This window comes from Manacus candei, unplaced genomic scaffold, assembly GCF_025592945.1.
Source record: "Manacus candei isolate 608988 ecotype Guabito, Panama unplaced genomic scaffold, ASM2559294v1 h1tg000119l, whole genome shotgun sequence".
Lineage (NCBI taxonomy): Eukaryota > Metazoa > Chordata > Aves > Passeriformes > Pipridae > Manacus > Manacus candei.
Genome location: NW_026138167.1, coordinates 4922990 through 4942160, shown reverse-complemented (window position 1 = coordinate 4942160; position 19171 = coordinate 4922990). Strand labels below are relative to the sequence as shown.

At 57.2% G+C, this 19171-nt stretch overlaps 3 protein-coding genes across 4 annotated transcripts; all 3 read right to left on the bottom strand.

Annotated features, from left to right (window-relative positions):
- Positions 1-2816: 2816 nt before the first annotated feature.
- Positions 2817-5384, bottom strand: LOC127462049 (zona pellucida sperm-binding protein 3-like). Its single transcript, XM_051770338.1, has 9 exons — positions 5016-5384; positions 4427-4545; positions 4235-4338; positions 3874-4051; positions 3673-3793; positions 3495-3586; positions 3177-3313; positions 3015-3104; positions 2817-2941 (listed from the first exon to the last, which is right to left on the bottom strand). The coding sequence occupies exons 1-9, from the start codon at positions 5382-5384 to the stop codon at positions 2817-2819; spliced, it is 1335 nt and encodes a 444-aa protein (XP_051626298.1).
- Positions 5385-9517: 4133 nt separating this feature from the next.
- LOC127462048 (zona pellucida sperm-binding protein 3-like) lies at positions 9518-11897 on the bottom strand. The gene is made up of 6 exons (XM_051770337.1): positions 11691-11897; positions 10747-10865; positions 10564-10667; positions 10221-10398; positions 10003-10123; positions 9518-9613 (listed from the first exon to the last, which is right to left on the bottom strand). The coding sequence occupies exons 1-6, from the start codon at positions 11895-11897 to the stop codon at positions 9518-9520; spliced, it is 825 nt and encodes a 274-aa protein (XP_051626297.1).
- LOC127462028 (protein PML-like) lies at positions 10752-19149 on the bottom strand. Of its 2 annotated transcripts, XM_051770296.1 has the most exons (6): positions 18822-19149; positions 17732-18210; positions 16663-17240; positions 15137-15941; positions 13179-13379; positions 10752-10865 (listed from the first exon to the last, which is right to left on the bottom strand). In XM_051770296.1, the coding sequence occupies exons 1-5, from the start codon at positions 18846-18848 to the stop codon at positions 13298-13300; spliced, it is 1971 nt and encodes a 656-aa protein (XP_051626256.1). In that variant the 5' UTR covers positions 18849-19149; the 3' UTR covers positions 10752-10865; positions 13179-13297. The 2 variants fall into 2 exon arrangements, with proteins under 2 accessions (XP_051626256.1, XP_051626255.1); XM_051770295.1 differs by having other exon boundaries at positions 17732-19149.
- Between the last annotated feature and the right edge of the window lie 22 nt (positions 19150-19171).

Below are 19171 nucleotides of genomic sequence, written 5' to 3'. Positions count from 1 at the left end.
GCATGTCTAAAACTTCTCCTTAATAGGAGTCCATCTCCCTCTTTTCCCAGAGGGATCTCAAAGGAGTTTTGGGGGGCTGGTACAGTCTTACCCCCAGAACTCTGTCTCTCAGCTGCTGGCTCTCTTTCTCCCGGCTCTCCTTCCAGGAGTCCTTTCTCTGGTGCTGCATGTTGCTTCTGCTGCTCCTTCAGTTCAGGTTCTTATCTCTGGCTCTCTGCCACCGTTTCTCTAGTCAGTGCCGGCTGCTGCTCTGTGCCCATGGAGAAAACATCTCCCGGCATACTACAAACACTTAGCCCAGTCTAACACTGTTCCAGGTCTTTGCAGTTCCCCCCCCCCAGCCTGGGGCTGGGGGGCCCCAGAGGGCCCAAGGGGCTCAGAGCCCCTTCCTCGTGGCTCACAACATGGCCACCTCTCCAACAACCAAAACTAAAACTCATCTCTTCCGGTGAGCTTGTGATATGTTTACATTTTTGCAGGAGCGCCCATTGGGCAGAACTTCAAAACTTCCAGGGGTTTCCACCCCTTGGGGTCTACCACTTTTCTAGCCTCTGGGGAAAACAAAATCCAAACCACGACACCAGGTATCCCCAGGTGTGTCCAAGATATCCCCAAGTATATCCCAAATGCCCCCAGGTGTGTCCCAGGTGTGTCCTGGTGTCCCCAGGTGTCCCCAGGTGTGTCCCAGTGTGTCCAAAGTGTGTCCCAGGTGTCCCCAGGTGTGCCCCAGGTGTGTGATGTCAGCCCCAGGTATCCCCAGGTGTGTCCAAGATATCCCCAAGCATGTCCCAAATGTCCCCAGGTGTGCCCCAGGTGCCCCCAGGTGTGTCCCAAAGTGTGTCCCAGGTGTGCCCAGGTGTGCCCCAGGTGTCCCCAGGTGTGCCCCAGGTGTGCCCCCCCAGGTGTCTGTGTTGGGCTTCAGCAGCTCCCGGTCGATGGTGCTCAGGATCCACACGGAGTAATTGGAACCTGGGCCCAAAAATAAACCAGGTGTGCCCAGGTGTGCCCCAGGTGTGCTCTCAGATGTCCCTAGGTGTGTCCCAGGTGTGCCCAGGTGTGCCCCAAGTATGTCCTAGATATCCCCAGGTATGTCCCAGGTATGCTCCAGGTGTGTCCTCCTGTCCCCAGGTATGTCCCAGTGTGTCCAAAGTGTGTCCCAGGTGTCCCCAGGTGTGGCCCAGGTGTGCCCAGGTGTGTCCTAGATATCCCCAGGTATGTCCTAGGTATGTCCCAGAGTGTCTAAAGTGTGTCCCAGGTGTGTCCAGGTGTGCCCCAGGTGTGTCCCATGTCCTCCAAGTATCACCAGGTGTGTCTCCAGGTGTGTCCCAGGTGTCCCCAGGTGTGTCCTAGATATCCCCAGGTATGTCCCAGGTATGTCCCAGGTATCCCCAGGTGTCCCCAGGTGTGCCCCAGGTATGTCCTAGATATGTCCCAGAGTGTCTAAAGTGTGTCCCTCCCAGCCCTGTGTCCCCCTCATTCACTCCTGTCCCCTCATCCTGTGTCCCCCTCATTCACTTCTATCTCCCCTCAAGCCCTGTGTCCCTGTCCCCCCCAAGCCCTGTGTCCCCTTCAGTCACTCCTGTCCCCCCCAAGCCCTGTGTCCCCCTCAGTCACTCCTGTCCCCTCCTCCTGTGTCCCCCTCATTCACTCCTGTCCCCCCCAAGCCCTGTGTCCCCCTCTTTCACTCCTGTCCCCCCCCCAAGCCCTGTGTCCCCCTCAGTCACTCCTGTCCCCACCTCCTCCCGTGTCCCCCGTCCCCACATCACTCCCCCCGTTAGCCGCGCCTCTCTCCCGCCTATATAAGCCCCGCCCGCGCCACTCCTCCCCTCCTTTCCCCCCCTTCCCTACGCTGATTCTCGCACAAGGCCCGATCCCGGAGGCCCATCCCGGGATGCGGGAACCCAGCGCGGTGCCGTGTTCCCCGGGGCCGTGCTCTCCGGGACCGGGCCGGGGGCAGCGGGCGGGGCGGTGGCTGCAGTGCCCACTCGCGGGACCCCCGGACGGGAGGAGGTTTGGGGGATACCCCCCGCCGGCATCCGGAGCTTAAACTATTGTAATGAAAGACCATAAAGCTGCTGTGTTCTCCTACTGCTGCTCTGTTGTTGTTGTGGTATTATTATTTTATCCTGTTATTGTGTTATTCTTTTAAGATGTTATCGTATTTTAGCTCTATTATTCTGATGTTTTTTACTTTTTTTATTCTATTATGCTCTTATTACGTATACAGTGTTTATTAAATAAAGGTGGTAGGGCAGGGGCTGGGACTGAAACACAGACTGTGGGGCTGGAGGGGACATGAAGGCCCTGGAGCCAGACACAAAGCGATGTTGGAGTGATGGAAATGCTGTGGCTGGAGCTGAAATAAATCCCGTAGGAAAGGGGATGGAACTGCCTGGGGGGCTCCTAGGCAGTAAATGCCATCTGAGAGGTCTGCAGGGGCTGTTCCTGGAACCCTGCAGGGCTGTTGCAGCCCACCTCACCATTGAGATCATCCAGGCTGGGCCCTGCACCCTGCCCTGCACCCCCTTCCCCCAGGAGTGGTGACAAGGCCAGGAAACCCACCTGGAATTCCTCTAGGGTGAGGGGACTGTCCCCCACATCCCCCCATGACTGGGGCCATTCCAAAACTGAGCCTCAGAAAGGGCTGAAACCCAGGTAGAGATGTTGGGGCCCTCCCCTGGCACTGGGGGCTCCAGCACACCCATGTCCCAGGGGTGGATGCTCTCTCCCAGCCACGTCCCCGGGATGCTGTCGCAGAAGGAGCACCATGGACTCAGTTTGTCCTTCCCAGGCTTTATTGGGCTCTGGCCCCACGCTCAGGCCTGAGCACGGGCGCACCTCCTGCGGCCCACACCGATGGCCAGCACAGCTGCTGCCAGCCCCACACCGGCCACCACGCAGAGCAGCACCGTCCCCACGCCGAGCACGGCCGTCACCCCGCCTGGAAAATCAAGGGGAGTGTCACCGCTTGCCACTGGGGCCGTGTCACAGAGGTACATCCAGTGGGGACTCACCCTGACCACCCTCCTGCTGCCGTCCCCCCGCGCCCGGCTCCATCGAGAGCAGCACGGGGCCGATGACCACGTCAGCTTCAGCCTCTTTCCCTAGGGAGGAAGGAGTGATGAGGCTTGTCCTGCCACTCTGGGCTGTCCCTTCTGTCCCCGCGGGGACCTTACCCTTGGTGTCGTGGCGGCGGAAGCGGCGGCTGGGCCATCGCTCCAGGGGGTTGAGGCTCCGGGAGAGCGCAGGGGACCCGCAGTTGCCCATCTCGCAGCAGCTGCAGATGTCCCGGGTGCCTTCCACAGGTGCCCAGCTGGAGCAGGGTGGGAAGATTGTCACCAGATCCACCCGTGGCACCCACAGAGCATTCGCCCCCCAAGTCTGGGTCCATGACCCATCCCTGTGCCACGCCAGGGCTGTGGGACAGGTGGTACACAACACACCAGGTGGGTACCTTCCTGGATGTGCCCCATCCTGGCAAGGTGGCTACTCACGTGTTTCTGGCTTTGTTGAAGGAGCAAGCCTTGTTCAGAGGGTCCGGGGTTTGGTCTGCTGGGGTCACCTTCAGGTGACAGGTGATGTAGATCTGTGGGGAGGGAAGGGAGAGAGGTAGGCACATGCTGGTGGGGACAGTGGCTGGTTTTGGGGCTGGCAGGGGACACGCAGCCTTACCAGGTTCCTGGTGTCCCCTGCAAACCTGAAGACATCGATCCTGAAGCGCAGCATGTCCTCCCGGGGCCGGGGGGTGACGAAGGCAGAGCTGGTGTCGTCCAGCCTCCCATCAACCAGGCACCTGGGGTGGGATGGGGTGGGGTGGAGGGGTCAGCACCCTGCTGGATTCCCCCCCCACACCCCGCATGTCCCAAGGCTCACCCGTTGAAGTCGATGATGGTGTAGTGGGGCGAGGAGTCAGTGCCGGGGCTGAGGGCGGCCACACAGCTGTCCACGAACAGCCGCAGCGGCACGTGGCTCTCGGTGCCCACCTCTGCCTGGATGTTGAGGACATCGCCCAGCTGGAAACCGGTGAAGGGTCTCTCGGCACTCCAGTCGTCTGCAAGGGGTGACAACAAAGAGGGGGTGGCTCTGTTTGTCCCCAGGTCCTCGTGGGAGCAAAGCACAAAAGCAGAAGCAATGGGGTTTGCCGGAGTGTCCCCAGTGGGGCACTGGGGAGCTCTCTTGCACTGGGAAAAGGTGGAAAGTCCCCATCCACGGGTCAGTATGGCTTCCTACTTACCATTCATGAGGCGCAGGGAGAACACCAGCTTCTCCTCTGCCGACAGTGTGGAGCTGAAGGGAGCCCAGGTGGGCCGGATGGCATTGCTGCTCACGTTCTCCCTCCTGGGCGGGGACCACGATGCATCAGGATACCACCCCGTGCCGATCCCCAGGGAGCAGGGTGGGGGTATCGAGGGCAGGAAGGCCTCACCTGGGGTAGTGGCACTCGATGGGGATGATGGCGGGGTTGGTGCGGATGATGACGGGGTTGCTGGCAGGGCTAGGGTCGTAGTTGAGCAACGTGCGGTAAATGAGGGAATTCGGCGTGATCTGGGCACAAAAGCATTGAGATGTCATTGGAGAGGCCACTCCCCACCCTCAGCACCACCACCAGGCCACGTATCCAGCCTTTCCCAACTGGAAACACTGGGGAAATCCAAAGAAAGTGGGGAAAAGGGAATGGAGAAGGAGCCCTGTTCTGTCCGCAGTGAGTTAAACTAATGGGCTGAAACATGAGTGAAATGGGTCTGATTGTGAAATGAGTGAAATGGCTTTGTGCTATCTGCATGGCTCCAGCTGAATGGGCACAGCAGCTGTAGGAAAAATGCTCCAGTTTGGGGGAAATACCTGCTCGTCCTTCCCCTGGGCTGTTCCTCAACGGTGCTCTGCATCCTACACCTGGAGCTCCCCCAGCCTCGCAGGGGATGCCCGGCGCACAGCCCTTGGGGCTGCTCCAGGAGGAGGGAGAGCCAGACGGGATCCCGGGACCAGGGGACGCAGTGCAAGGGAGAAGGTCTTACCTGCACGGTGCTGCCGCACTCGTGGAGGCCGGCGGTGAAGGTGACGGTGTTGTGGGCGCGGCTCAGCGAGGAATGCTTGCACGCCGCCGGCCCCAGGGTCAGGTCGGCCGCGCTGACCAGGCGGCCGGTGCCGAAGAGGTCCCTGTGCACCGTCACCACCAGCTGAGCCTCCTGGCACTGCACCGTCACCGGGTGCTGCCTGTAGGTCCCTGGAGACGGGGAGTCCCCCACCCAGGACCAGGTGTTGGAGTCTGCCCGCGCCTGCCGGCTCGCCGGGTCACCCCAGGAGAAGTCCCAGGGTGGGTAGGCAGCCACCTCGCCCGCCGCCCAGCAGAGAAGAGAGAGGATCAAGCTGCTTTCGGGTCCCATCCCTCCTTCTTCCAGCAAGCCCTGGCACAGAGGACTGGGGCTGCTCCTTCAGCCTTTATATCCCCTCAGAAGCAGGAGCCGTCTGCCCCCGGGCTCCCGTTTGGGGGCCAATGGCACCCAAAGGGCGGCCCTCGTGGGTGCGGGGAGAGGGGAGGCATGACCCCGTCATTTCCGGGGTGCCGGGACCCCCTGCCCCCGGGCTGCCCAAGGCAAGAGCAAACATCCTCGTCAGCCTCTTTGGGGAAGTTGTTTATAAAACTCAGCAGAAGCCGGAGACGGGGAGACGGGTACAAAGTGACTTGTTTAGGTTAGAAGGTGATAAGGGGCTTTTCAAGGCTGCTGCGGGGGTGACAGCAGTGGAGAGAGCAGGGTCCATGATCCCAAATCGCGGGGACCATCCCAGCCCGGCACCATTGGCCCCCCTGGGACTTTGGTTTTCCGCTCGGATGCTGATGGGGGGAGGGCAGCAACCCACATGTTCACAGTTCGATCCCAAAGGTGGGCTCTGTGCATCCCCCTGCTCTCAGCAGGGCCAGGATGGGGTGTTGGGGCAGCAGCAATGATGCAGAGCCCTCACCACTGTCACAAGCGTGGCTGTTCTCAGTGGGGGCCCCACACCCCCCTGTTTCAGCCTCAGCAGTGAGGTCAGAGCCCCAATCATTCCTTTTTATCTCTGTTGCCCTTCCCTGGCTCTTTCTGTTATATTTGTTTTGTTGCCTTCAGGGAAAGGGGCCTGGTGAGAACAGGGAAAGCTGCTTGAAAAGAAATCTTATAGATTTTCAAGGCTCGTTATTTGTTAAACTCATTATTATGGGGTTATTTAATTATATATATTATTACAAGGCTCATTATTATTATTATTATTATTATTATGGAGTTTCTGTTCCTTCTTTTGAGTGTCTTCACTCTTTTTCCCTGCCAGAGCTCTGCCAGTATCCCCTTGACTCCACATGATGTATGTTCCATTTCATACCCCAAACCCCTCGCCACCTTTCAGGATGTCCCTGGCAAACCTTAGGGACAGAAGAAATGCCCTGATTTGGATGTTTGAGCTGGAACAGCTGAGTCATTTCTAGGAAAAGAAAGAGAAACAGAAAGTTTTAGGGGCAGATGTTGACCAGCCCAATCCTAGCAGAAATCCCACTGGGTTTGGACCTGGCACTGGCTTGCGCCTGACTCAACATCCCCAAAACCCACCAGTAGGAACATTTATGGACTAGGGTAAAACCTTCTGCTTTTCCCCAGGGAGCCAATGCCCCAGCCCTGTTGCTGCCAGCGGGTCCAGGACCTCTCCATGTTTAAAATACATACCTTGAAAGTGGCACTTGCTTGGAAATGCCGGGGATTCCAGAGGCTGAGCTCCTGCGTCAGGGAGATAACAGCAGCAGGCGATGCTGATTCAGTAAATACGTGGCTGCCCCCCCTCCCCAGGGCAGAATCTCTGCTCAGATGAGTCCTTGGCTGCAAGGACCACGGGAGATGCCTGGTTTCACCCTGGAAAGCTCCAGCTTGGGGGGGTCTCTGGGTACCAGGGCTTGAACCCAGCAGAAGGATAAATCCCTTGGATGGATCACCTCATGTTTACACAGCACAAATGAGAAGAGGGGAAGACCAGAGGGAGATATGATCACAGGCTCTGGGAAGAGGGGGTATTTCTCTATGGAAGAGGGGATTTCTACTGTCCCAACTATATTCCAAGCACAGCACATTGGATTCACAGAGTTGGAGCCACAGACCAGCACAGCTGGGAAAGGCAAAGGCCAGAAAGTCCCAGGGCAGTGGGAAAGCACAAACCCCAGTGTTGCCCCACCATCAGATAAAAGCACATCCCACTTTTCCTTATAACAAAGTTTTAAGTCAAACCCCTCAGTCAGTGCTGGGGGTGCTGCTGGAATTGGATGGCTGCTCTGGGTAGTCAGAGAGCTTTTCCCCATCCCCCATTTCCTTATTGACCAGATTTGGCCTCTGCTTGTCTTCCATCCTGACACCAGGGGAGGTATTTTGGCTGTGCCCAATGGCAGAGGGAAAGGGTTTTAACTTAAAGGGACCCTCTGTGTGTCTCAGCAAACCAGAGACAGTCCCTGCACCTATGCCAAAGAATGATAAGGGGCCCTGAACACCTGGAGAAAGTGTTGGTCAAGAAGAAATTGGTGACAAGAAGGTTCAATATGTCTCAGCAGCCACAACTTGTGGCCTGGGAGGAAGAAATATTTCTTCACCAGGAGAAAGTTTGGGGTGACCTAAAATCTTAAGTTCAGCTTGGAACCCTGTACCAAAGAGCCCAAGGTGACATTTATCCCAGGACATCTGGCTGAGGGTCTCCAGGGCGCTGGATGACACCCCAAGGCACACAAGCTTGTGCAAAATATCCATTTCCTCTGTTTTCTACGACAAAGACAAGTCCCCCAGCGTGGGTTAAGGGTCTGCAGGAATCCTCCTGCTCTCTGCAAATCCAGCCCAAGAGGTGGCTGTGCTGTAGGCAAATCCCAACTCCTCACAGGTTTCACTTTTCCATAAATCCAGGCACCTGAATTTTCCTCCTCCTACAAGCACAGCATCTCAAGATGTTCAGGTGGTCCAATTCCACCACTGCCTAAAGTGTGAACCTCTCCCAGCTTGTGGAGAGCTCTGTGGGTTTGGGGATGAACATCTTGCCATTATGGCCACTCTGCTGAGCGGAAGAGCCCAAACTCCACAGCACTGGAGGAAAAAAAAAGAGCAAGTGTGACTCAGGCATGTCAGAAAGTCCCTTTTTGGAGCAGGGAGGGGGGGGGAAGCAGAGGAAGAAATTCCAACCCCAGCCCCAAGGACTGTTTATACATTTCAGCCAAGGCTTGTTACATACAACTATGTGTAAATAGTCCTTGGGGCTGGGGATGGAATTCTTGCCTCTCTGTCCCATGAAGAGCCAAACCCACAGACCCTCAAACTATGCTCCCTCCCTCATCCAGCAAAGCTGCACTTTCCTCCCAAAAACAGCTTGAGGCAAGAGGAGAGTGGTCCAAGTTTTATTAAATGCTTCGCTCATCGAGTAAGGAGTTTCCAGCATGGAGCAGACCCACATGGCTCCATGAAAAAGTAAAAGTGTTTGGAGACTAAACCCAACTCCATGGTTCTACAGGTGAGCAAACAGAGCATCTCGGTGGGGAGTTTTCACATTAGTTTCCAAAGAGGTGCTCTGCTAGAAGTTCAAGGAGGAGGGTAAGGCTGCACAAAGCTCTGCTGAGGGCAGGGCTGGAGGAGAAGGAGATAAAGTTGGGATTGGGGAGGCAAAGCAGCTCAGTTAAAGTCAGCACAAAGATTCGATCCATCTTCTCAAAGAAGACTTCTCCCCTCTCCTCACCAAGTCCCTCACAGTCATACACAATAAAAAAAAGTATAAGTCCCTGGTTTCAGCTTTCAGACAGGGTTGCTGGGTTTCTGGCAGACAGTCAGAGCTCCCAGGACAGCCAGGATCAGGATGACCAACCCAGCAACTGCAGCCAGCCCCCAAACCATCCACAGGTGACCTGCAGCTAGGAAGGAGAAGGAAGGAGATAGTTACAGCCACAGCCAGAACCTGTCCCCCAAACCACCCCACTTCCTTGGCTTTGCCCTACCTTGTGAAGGGACCCTCCTCGCTGTGTGATCCTGCCAGCTGTGGATGAAGAGAGGTCCAACCACAACATCTGCTTCTTTCACCAAGGGATCTGAAAGGGAGGACCTGTGAACACTCCAACTCATTTGAACCTCTCCAGAAGTCTTGGATTGGCATTGAGGAGCCAACAGGTCATGGAGCAGCTCCAGCTTGGCATAGACCAAGAGACATACCAGGCTGGGAGGGCAGTTCTCTCCGGACACGTCCTCCTGGCCATCGGGAAGGAGCATGGAACCTCCCGGAGTGCCTGGCCAAGCCACAGCTCCTCATCTCACAGCAGGAACAGATATCCCGTGTGCCTTCCACAGGATCCCAGCTGGAAGAGAGCCTGGTGACCAGCCCACCCCATGGTAGGAACACCTCACATGCTTTGGGGTCTGTTAGGAGAGACCCAAACCCTCCCAACTCAGGTGTCCAACCCCACCTCCCTGCAAAGTGACACACCAGGTGAGAATCCCAAGCTCCCCACCCTTGGCCAAGCTGCTGTTCCAGCTACTCACAGGTTGCTGGCTTTGTTGAAGGAACAGGCCTTGTTCAGAGGGTCTGGAGCTTGGTCAGCTGGGGAGACCTTCAGGTGGCAGGTGACATAGATCTGGGCGGGGCAGGCAGAACAGAGGGGTTTGGCCATCAGGTGTCTTCATGTCTTTCCCACACTCCACAAGTTTGGTCTCCAGTTGGACCACCAACAGGACTACCAACTTCCCAGGGCAGCTCAAGCCCCTCCAATTCCTTCAAGCCACTTGGGATTTCAGCTACCAAGCCCATCAGAAGGGCTTGTCTTGACCAGCATCAAGACTGATCCTTGGCTCAGAGGGCCATGATGTAGCAGCAGTGCTACATCATGAACATCCTGAGGTACAGGATGACCTCACTCATATGTTGCCTTGGGAATGTAATTCTAGACAAAAACCACTTTAAATTTCCTAGTGGAGCAAGGCTGTCATGCAGAAGAGGGAGTTAATTGCTTTAGGAAGGATTTACCATATTGCTGGAGTCTCCTGCAAACTTGAATGCATCTACTGCAAACTGAAGCACATCTTGCCTGGGTCTTGGGGATATAAAAGTCGAGGTGGCATCATCCACCTGCCCATCCACCAGGCACCTGGACACAAACACAGGGGCCAGCAGGGTCCCACTGTCAGACATCTCCATAAACCTGCAGAAAGGTCCTTTTGAACAAGGGCACAGCCAGCTCTTACCCACTGAATTCAATGAAGGCGTACTGGGGAGAAGAGGTCCTGTCCGGGGTCAGGGTGGCCACACAACTGTCCACAAAGAGCCTCAGAGGCACGTGGTTCTCTGCATCAACACCAGCTTGGAAGTGGAGGACCTCTCCCAGCTGAAATACAGCGGAGGCTCTCTCGGCACTCCAGTCATCTGGAAGGACAGAGGGCACCAGGCACTCTTAGATGGGAAGCTGGTTTGGGCTTCACTGCTTCCACCCAGGGAAACCCCAACGGGCACAAGGCCCTGGGGACTGCCCAAAACTGAACCATCTAGTGGAATCACGGCCACCAGAGGAGATCCTCACCCCAAACTTACCACTCATGAGGTGCAGGGAGAAGGGCAGCTTCTCCTCGGAGGACAGGGTGTAACGGAAGGGTGCCCACGTGGGCTTGACACCACGGCTGCTCACGTTGTCCCTCCTGGGGAGGAGAAATGCCCACAGGTGAGTTCTCTGTGGCAGCAGAGGGGATTATTTGTTGCTCACTTGCCTTGGCTCACCTGGGGTAGTGGCACTCGATGGGAACCACGGCAGGGCTGGTGCGGATGACAACAGAATTGCTGGGAAGAACTGGGCTGTAATTTAAGCTCGTGGTGTAGATTAGAGAATCGGGGGTCACCTGGGGAAAGGCAAGGCAATTATGCAGTCATTAAGAGCCCTGTTCCTTTGACCACACACACACACACACAGAGCAGCACATTTGAGACCAGAGACTCAGCACTGAGATATTTTTTCTGGTCCTCAGCCAGCAGCATTTGTGCTGGAGGCAGGTGAGTGGCACTCATCCTGATGTAGGAATCCTCTAGGGTGGGAATCTGCTCCAGCCTGGCCCAGGACAGCCTGTGGCCAGCAGCAGAGCTAAATGCAGATGTTCTCTAGCTGATTCTTATTTTTATTCTATAGTTTCCATGCCCTGGAACAACAGACAGGAAGGTCTGTCTCCCAGGATACCAAAGGGTGACTTCATCTGTTGGATGGGGGCACTTGCTCATTCTCATGGCCCCCCACGTCTCTCCCAGGGGAGAGACCACTTCAAACTTAAGTTTTTGGTGAAGTAGCTTCATGCTACACCCCATAGGCAGCACCCAAATGCTTCCGGAGGTATCCATAAGGAGCAGCGGCTCCCAACACCGGGTTTTCCGCGCTCCAGCCTCGAGGTGGCAGCAGCAGCACGAACAGTCCTGGAGTGTTTAGCTACCTCTATATTTATCAGAAAAAAAAAAACCTTATTTCTCTGCCTCTTCCCTGCTCACACAAGCCCAGACAACACAGCGCAGCTCCTGCTCCTCTTGACCGAGGTGTTCAGCCTCCAGGAAAACTTTGGAGCGTTTCCCTGAGCCCAACCACACCACAAATCCTTTCAGTCTCAGCACCCCAAGGCACCAGGGTGCAAGCCAAGAGGCAGTCCCTCTCCCCCTTAGGGGTCCAGCCTCCCACAACTTACCCTGAGGGTGCTGCCACACTCGTGCAGCCCAGCCACGAAGGTCACAGTGGTCTCAGAGGTGCTCCAGACCACGGGCAGGCAGGAGGCTGACCCCAGGCTCAGATCCGCAGCCCTGACCAGGCGCCCGGTGCCAAAGAGGTCCCTGTGCACTGTGACCACCAGCTGTGCCTCCTGGCACTGCACGGCCACGGGGTGCAGCGGGGCCATGGCCTGGAGCTGGGACACGTCCACCCACGCCCAGGGCTGGGAGAAGGTCCGTGGCTGCCCCAGGGAAGGATCCCCTCCGTACCTCCATAGCTCTGCCTCCCCTCTAAAGACACCCAGGGGGTCGTAAGCAACCACCTCCCCAAAAACCCAGCACAAAAGAGCCAACCCGAGGCTGCTTCCAGACCTCATCCTGCCTACCAGGGTCCAGCACAAGGAGTAACTGCTGCCCAGGGAGCTTTTATAGCCCACCTCTCCCACGGCAGCTCCCGCCCCAGGTGATGTTCAGCATGCCTCCCATCAGGGCAACTGGAAACAGCTGAGAGACCCAGTTCTCTGTGGGACCCCTGTGGTGGGATTGAACAAGATGCTGGATTGGGTCCCTTGTTCACAGGAGAGATGCTGAGCTTGCTGTGCAGCCAACTGCAGTTTTTCCCCCTGTTCTTTTGGGAACAACCAGTTAGGACACACAGAGGTGTGTCCCACCTTCAGCCTGGATCTCCCATCTCCAGGTTATGGGGTCCTTCCGTAGCAGGGCTGTTGGGGGATGGAGCAGGGAGGTGATAATTTCCTTATCAGGAATAAATTAGAGCTATTTGATGTTAGAAACAATAATTATTTCTAATAATTATTAGAATGATTAGGCCTGGAGCAAAATGGTCCCCATGGTGTGTGGGCTGTCCAGCCCTTGTGGAGATGATTCAGCAGCAGGTTGTCTCCTCCATGGGGGGACAAATACTCCAGGGGCAGGTTGATCCAGATGAATCACCCTACAGGCTTCCTCGTGCCTGGTTTGTGTGCAGGAGGAGAAGCAGTTTGGGCACTGAAGTGACACTGGGGAGGCTTCAAACAAGGATGTTTGCTTGTGGCTTAGTGCTTTGCTTCCACACTCAGGTGAGAACCACGTGAGATGCCCATGAATTTTAGGTGACATCTGTGGCTTAATCAGACTGGTTTAGCATGATCCAAACTGGACAACCGCCAGCAGGAGAGCTAAGAACCATCTGAAGGGAAACGACTCGAGTTGTTCCCAAGGGACCAGGCTGACAGCCTTTCTTGGCACCTCCCTGAGCAAACAGGACCTCTTGGTGTTCTCTTCCTTGTCTTCAAGCCAACATCCTTCTCATGGGGAGCTGCACGTCTCCCGTACATGAGTCATCCTGTGCTCATCCTCAAGCAAACTGTGGGACCAGGGGCTCCAGAGAGGTGCTCCAAACTATCCCATCCCGATGCCTACACATCCTAAAGCCTACCTGTGGATTTATCGCTCCAGAGGTGACTTACCTGAGCCGTGCAGCCCAGTGTTGTCCCCTGGCCTGTCTTCTAGCAGACTGTCCTTGGTGGGAGTCGTGGGGGACACTGAACAGCTGGTCTGAGCATGGTTCCACTCGTTGTCATTGTCTTCAACCTTCATCACCTTCACCAGCAACATCAGGACAACTACAATTTGGACTTTCTCCTCTCTGCAGGGGTGGGGATGGACACCTGAGTGTGCAAAGAGGAGCCCAGTGAGCAGTCAGGGATGGAGATGGCCTTTGCCACCGAAGCACAGCTGAACAAGGTGACCACACGGGTCTGCCCCTGTCCAAATCAAGTCCTCTTGCCCTGATGGTCTCTGCTGCTCTGAGGCACCAGCACCACATCCTCATTCCTGGGCTGTGGCCACTCCAGCCACATCGGTCCAGGTTCCCTCTCTGCCTGACACAGGCCAGGAAAACTTTGGTTCAACGGCTGCAGAGGAGAAGATGGGAACCTGTCCTTCCTGAGCTGGGGCAATAAATTATCTTTATCTTCTTGGTCCAACCCTGAAGCTCCCAAGCTTGGCAGGGCTTGCAGGCAAGGGATAAGCCCTTCTGATCCCATGCTGGGGATGCAGAGGGCAGCCTGGGGGTCCTCAGCCTCAGTTTTGTCCCACGCAAAGTTAATTCTGATGCTGGACAAGTCATTCATAGAATCATAGAACCACAGCCGGGTTGGAAAGGACCTCCGAGATCATCAAGTCCAACCCTTACGCCAACCCCGCCATGGTTCCCAGCCCATGGCACTGATGCCACATCCAGTCTCATATTAAAAACCTCCAGAGACGGAGACTCCACCACTTCCCTTGGCAGCCCATTCCAGTGCCTGATTACCCTCTCTGTAAAGAATTTCTTCCTAATATCCAACCTAAACCTCCCCTGGCAGAGCTTAAGACCATGCCCTCTTGTCTTACTGAGAGCTGCCTGGGAGAAGAGACCAACCCCCACCTGGCTGCAACCTCCTTTCAGGGAGTTGTAGAGTGTGATGAGCTCTCCCCTGAGCCTCCTCTTCTCCAGGCTGAACAGCCCCAGCTCCCTCAGCCTCTCCTCATAGGACTTGTGTTCGAGTCCCTTCACCAGCCTTGTTGCTCTTCTTCATGCACTATGAGACTGGACACCAGAACAGAGCCAGTTAAAGGTCACTTCTGCTTGAGTTGGACTCTGCCCTTCTTGTGGGAGATGTCTTGGGAGGCACCAAATCCATCACAGTCTGTGGCAGCATGTGGGATTTAAGCAAGGCAGGGCAGGAAATGACTTGCAAACCATTGTGCCTCTGAGAGCTGTTTCGGTGCATGCAGTGGCGTGTCTCGTGCTGACATGTTGGCACCTCAGCCAGAAAAGTGCCTTCAAGGGACAAAGTTCACCCTGGCCCTGCAGCCCTGTGCCCTGTCAGCTTGGCTGATCTCATTCCAGTGAAACCTTGGAAAGTCCCAGCCAAGAGCCAGAGCTCAAGCAGCCTTGAAGAAAAGCCTCTGTAGAAGGTGCAGGTGGCTCTGAGGGCACCTCCTCAGAGGGTCACCTCCTGGAGATGCTACTAAGGCTGAAATCCAGGAGCCAGCTCCAGGCTGGGCTGGAGAGGTGCCCATTCCACCCAGCCACCATTCATTCCTTCACCCTCCAGCTCTCCCTTATGGATTTGCTGCCCTCCCACCTACGCCAGACCCATCAGCCAGGAGGTCCCACACGCTGGAAAGGAAAGAAAAAGGAACATTAGTGGAATCATGCTGTTCCTGAGCCACATGTTGCCATGCCACAGTGAGGGCACGTTCATGGGGGAGCTGTTGCCTTCCCAAACCCAGCAAAAGACCAACACGCTGATCATCCCAGGAGGATTTATTGGCACGGCAAGGTGAAATGGAGCCCTAAAGGTCTCCACAGGGACCTCTGGAGGGTTTTCCAAGCAGCCACAGTCCATGGCAAACGTCCTGCTTTGCAGACCCTCACTTCCTCCGCTTCCGAAGTCTCCTGCAGGGCTGCCCACCCCGCTTGCCCCTGGTGGGAAGCAATGATTTGGGGCATTCCCACTCAGACTCTAAGCTGGGGGTCTCAGAGTGTGTTGGGCTGGCAGGGGGGGTGGCAGGAGGGGGTGTTCTGGGGGAAAGGGCCACGGCAGCCACTGGGACTGGCAGTTCACCCTTCTGTGGGGTGCTGGAAGGGAATAAGTCCAGCAAGTTGGAGGGCAGCGATGGCCAGTCCATGTCTGCGGTGGAGGGGTTCTGTGGGCAGGCCACGGACTGCACCAGGGGTCCCACAGCAGAGGCAATGGTGGCCAGGGACTGGGACGTGGCCCGGATCTCCCGGGTCATGGCCACTAGGTGCCTGTTTGCCCTCTGCTGAGCTTGCAGGAGGCGAGTGCCCATCCTCAGGAGCTTGTCTGCCTGCTGCACGTTGGACCTGGCCCAGCCATCAAAACCTTCCTGCAGGGAGGTCAGAGAGTCCTGGATGCTCCTGGGAAGAGGCACAGTGTCCCCATGGGCTGAGCCTGAGTCTTCCTCTGCTTCTTCCTCCCTCTGCATCAGAAGAGCTGGAGCTGTGGGTAGGGTGGGGGACATACCCCCTCCCTGGTTGGGGCACACGTGTCCTCGGCCACCAGAGGGGTCCGACACAGGGGCACAGGGCTGGTGGTGGGCCAGCAGGTCCACAGGGAGATCTCCTTGTGGTTGGCAATCCTCCCCGGGATGCTTGAGGTCAAGGATCACAGTGCTCTCATCAGACAGGGAGTTGTGCTGGGAAGTGGAGGTACCTGTAGCTGGAAGTAGGGGTGAAGGAAGCAAGAGGAGATAGTCAGGGCTCCAAGGGTCCTCAGAGCATGACTTGGTGAGGTGGAGAAGGGAAGCAGAGGCATGATGCCTACCATAAAAAGGAGATGCAAGTAGTGGGGTGGGGGGCAGATTGTCCCCAAGAAACCCCAAGTGCCATCCAGGACATCACCCCTGGACTCCTATATGGACCATCCATGGCACATGAGCTTGCCCTGGGAAGCTCAGTGGTGGACACCCACAGAAAGCCAAGGAGGTCATAGCCCAGGTCTGGAGACAGCAGATTCATCCCGAGGGATCCCCCGCATTCTCCCCCAGTGCATTTGGGGAGCACCCACCATACTCTGCAAGGGCAAGAGACACCTTTGCTTTGGAAGTGACGGGTGCAACAACAACATCCCATCCCTGGGAGAGGCTGGAATGTGCTCAAGGCGTGAGCAAAGGCTGGGTGGGGCACAGCTCCCTCAAGTCATAGAATCACAGAATGGTTCCAACCTGCAGGCCATGGGTAGGGACACCTTCCACTAGAGCAGGTTGCTCAGGGCTCCATCCAGCCTGGCCTTGAACACCTCCAGGGGTGGGAATGGGAACAGTCACAGTGTTGAAGGAGATGAGAAACCCACGGAGAATGTGGTCTACACAGGGGTTATAACCTTCATCTCTGCTTTCAGATCCCCCCTCCCCAACCCACCTGGCCAAGTGCCTCCTCACCTGGGTGCTCTGTGACGCGCTCCACCAGTGCCTGCAGCCTGGCCCTGCACTCAGCAAAGGGCCCAGGCCCCGCTTGGTCCCCGGCTGACGGTGGCTGCAGCCGCTGGAGCTCCTGCAGCGAGCCCTTGATGAAGGGCTGCATGTCCATCACCTCCTGCTCCGTGGCGTACAGGCTCATCTTCTCCACCAGCCTCTCGCCCGCCTCCATCCGCCGCAGCACCCCCTCCACGTGCCGCAGCTCCCGCGCCAGCTCCCGACGGCCCTGCTCCTGCCGCGCCTCCACCAGCCCCAACAGCTCCTCTTCCTCCTGACGGATCAGCCGCACCAGCTGCTCCACGCGCTGACGGATCAGCTCCCGCGTCTCCCGCTGCGCCTCCTCCAGCCGGGCGGCCTCGCCCTGCAGGGACGCGTAGGTGGCCTCGAAGCCGCTCCGCCGACGCCGCAGCTCCCGCTCCATGGAGCTCAGCTCCTCCTGCCTGCGCTGGGTCTCGCTGCAGATGTCGCTGAACTGCGAGTGCTGGTTGTCCAGCAGCGCGCACGAGCAGCACAGCGCCTTCTCACACTGCTGGCAGTAGATGCTGGCAGGGAACAGGAGCGCCCTTCAGAGCCGGCACGGCATTGGGGCGGCAAAAGCAGCTCTGCTGCCCTGGGCACCATTGCCCCTGCCCGAGGGACAGTGCCAGGGAAACTGAGGCACGGGGGCTTTGCCTCACTGCACCAGCTGCAGGGGCGGGCGTCAGCCTGGGCCTTCAACCCTCCTTTGCTGCCCTCCCTCCTCCCGGGCTCCTGATAAACCAATAGCACACACACTCATGGAATGGCATCTCCTGAGCTGGAAGGGACCCACAAGGATCATCAAAGTGCAACTCCAGGCCCTGTGCAGGACACCCCAACAATCCCACCATGAGAGCATTGTCCAAGCGCTCCTTGAGCTCTGGCAGCCTTGGGGCTGTGACCACTGCCCTGGGGAGCCTGTTCCAATGCTCAACCACCCTCTGGGGGTCCCATCATGGGACCCAAAGAGATGACAAGAACCCACTCAGATGAGGACAAGCCTTCTCAGACCTACCTCACAGGCTGGCTCCTGTGGTCTGGTTTGGAGCAGGACAAGCTACCTGTCCTCCTGATTCCCCGCAGGAAGTCATTTGCAGACCCTGCCCTGACGTCCATCACCCTCTTGGCTCTGTGGCTCTCCCACCTCAGGTAGCGCTGGTGGGCCTCGAAGCACTTGGTGCAGAGGAACTCGAAGCACTCGGAGCACCAGAACTCCCCAGATTTCCTGCAGTTGTCGCAAAACAAGTCAACTCCATCAACCATCTGCTTGTAGACCCTCAGCCGGGCCTGCAGGTTGGTGAAGAGTAGGTTGTCCATGGCAGGAATGCCATCAGCCTGCGGGATGGCCGTGCAGCACACGGGGCACTGCCCAACAGGCTCATTCTTGCTCAGGCAACCCACGCACAAGGTGTGGAGGCAGGTGAGGAGCTTGAGGTTGGGCGATTCCTGCTGGCAGCCCTCGCAAAGGAGGAACTGAAAGTCATCTTCTAGGAGCTTGGGGAGAGAGAGAGAGGGAGAGGGTGAGGAATAAGCACTGAGGAGTGTTTTTAAGAACTTCTGAAACCTCATCTTGGGGGTAGAGGTGACCCAAAAACCCTTCTTGGAGCAACCAGTGAGTAACCACTTCCCACCAGTGATGCCCAGGACAGAGTTTGTCCCGTGCACTGGGATGAGGTTGGATGGACAGGGCCCTGCTGAGCCCTTCCTCTCCCTCTAGCAAAGAGGAAACAGTCCCCCAGCTATGGGGCTGGGGAGGGGCAGATCAAAGGGTGGGGGCACGGAGGAAATAGCTAAAGATCCCTGAATGACACCCTGGTAGAGGTGGGGACCATCTTCTCAGACACCCCCCCCTCCCTTCAGCCCATCCCTCTGGCTTCGAACTTCCCTCTCTCAGCGGGGCCGGGGGGGGCTGGACTGGGTACCAGTTGCATCCTCCCCACCACCCACCAAACCGGGAAACGGAGAAACACCCCAAACTCTCATCCCCATCCCCACGCCCTGGGACAAGGGACTTTTTGGTGTCCTGGACACCTCTGGTCCCCTCACGCGGCCGGAGCCCCCTCGGCGTCCCGCCCGCATCCCTCCCGCATCCCCCCTGGACCGACCGGGGCTCGGGAGCCGGACAGGGACATGGCGGGGCGGGAAGAGACGGATCCCTGCGTCCGCCCCGCCTGTACTTTCGGTTTCTGCGGCTCCGGGAATAACTCCTCCTCCGTGCCTGGGCGGCGGAGCCTCAGCGAGCCCGCTCACAGCCCCGCTTCCCGCCCGGAAAACGCTTCACAGCCGGCTCAGCCCTTCCCGGCCATCCGGGAGGGAGGAAACCCCAAGATACCCGCCAAAAGGCTTCTCCCCCAAGGAGAAGCACCCCCAGAAATGTGTAGCAGCGTCTCCGTCCCTGCTGTGCTTCAGACGGGCACTGCCAAAGGCGGTTTCGGTGCCCTTTGCAGGCCCTGAG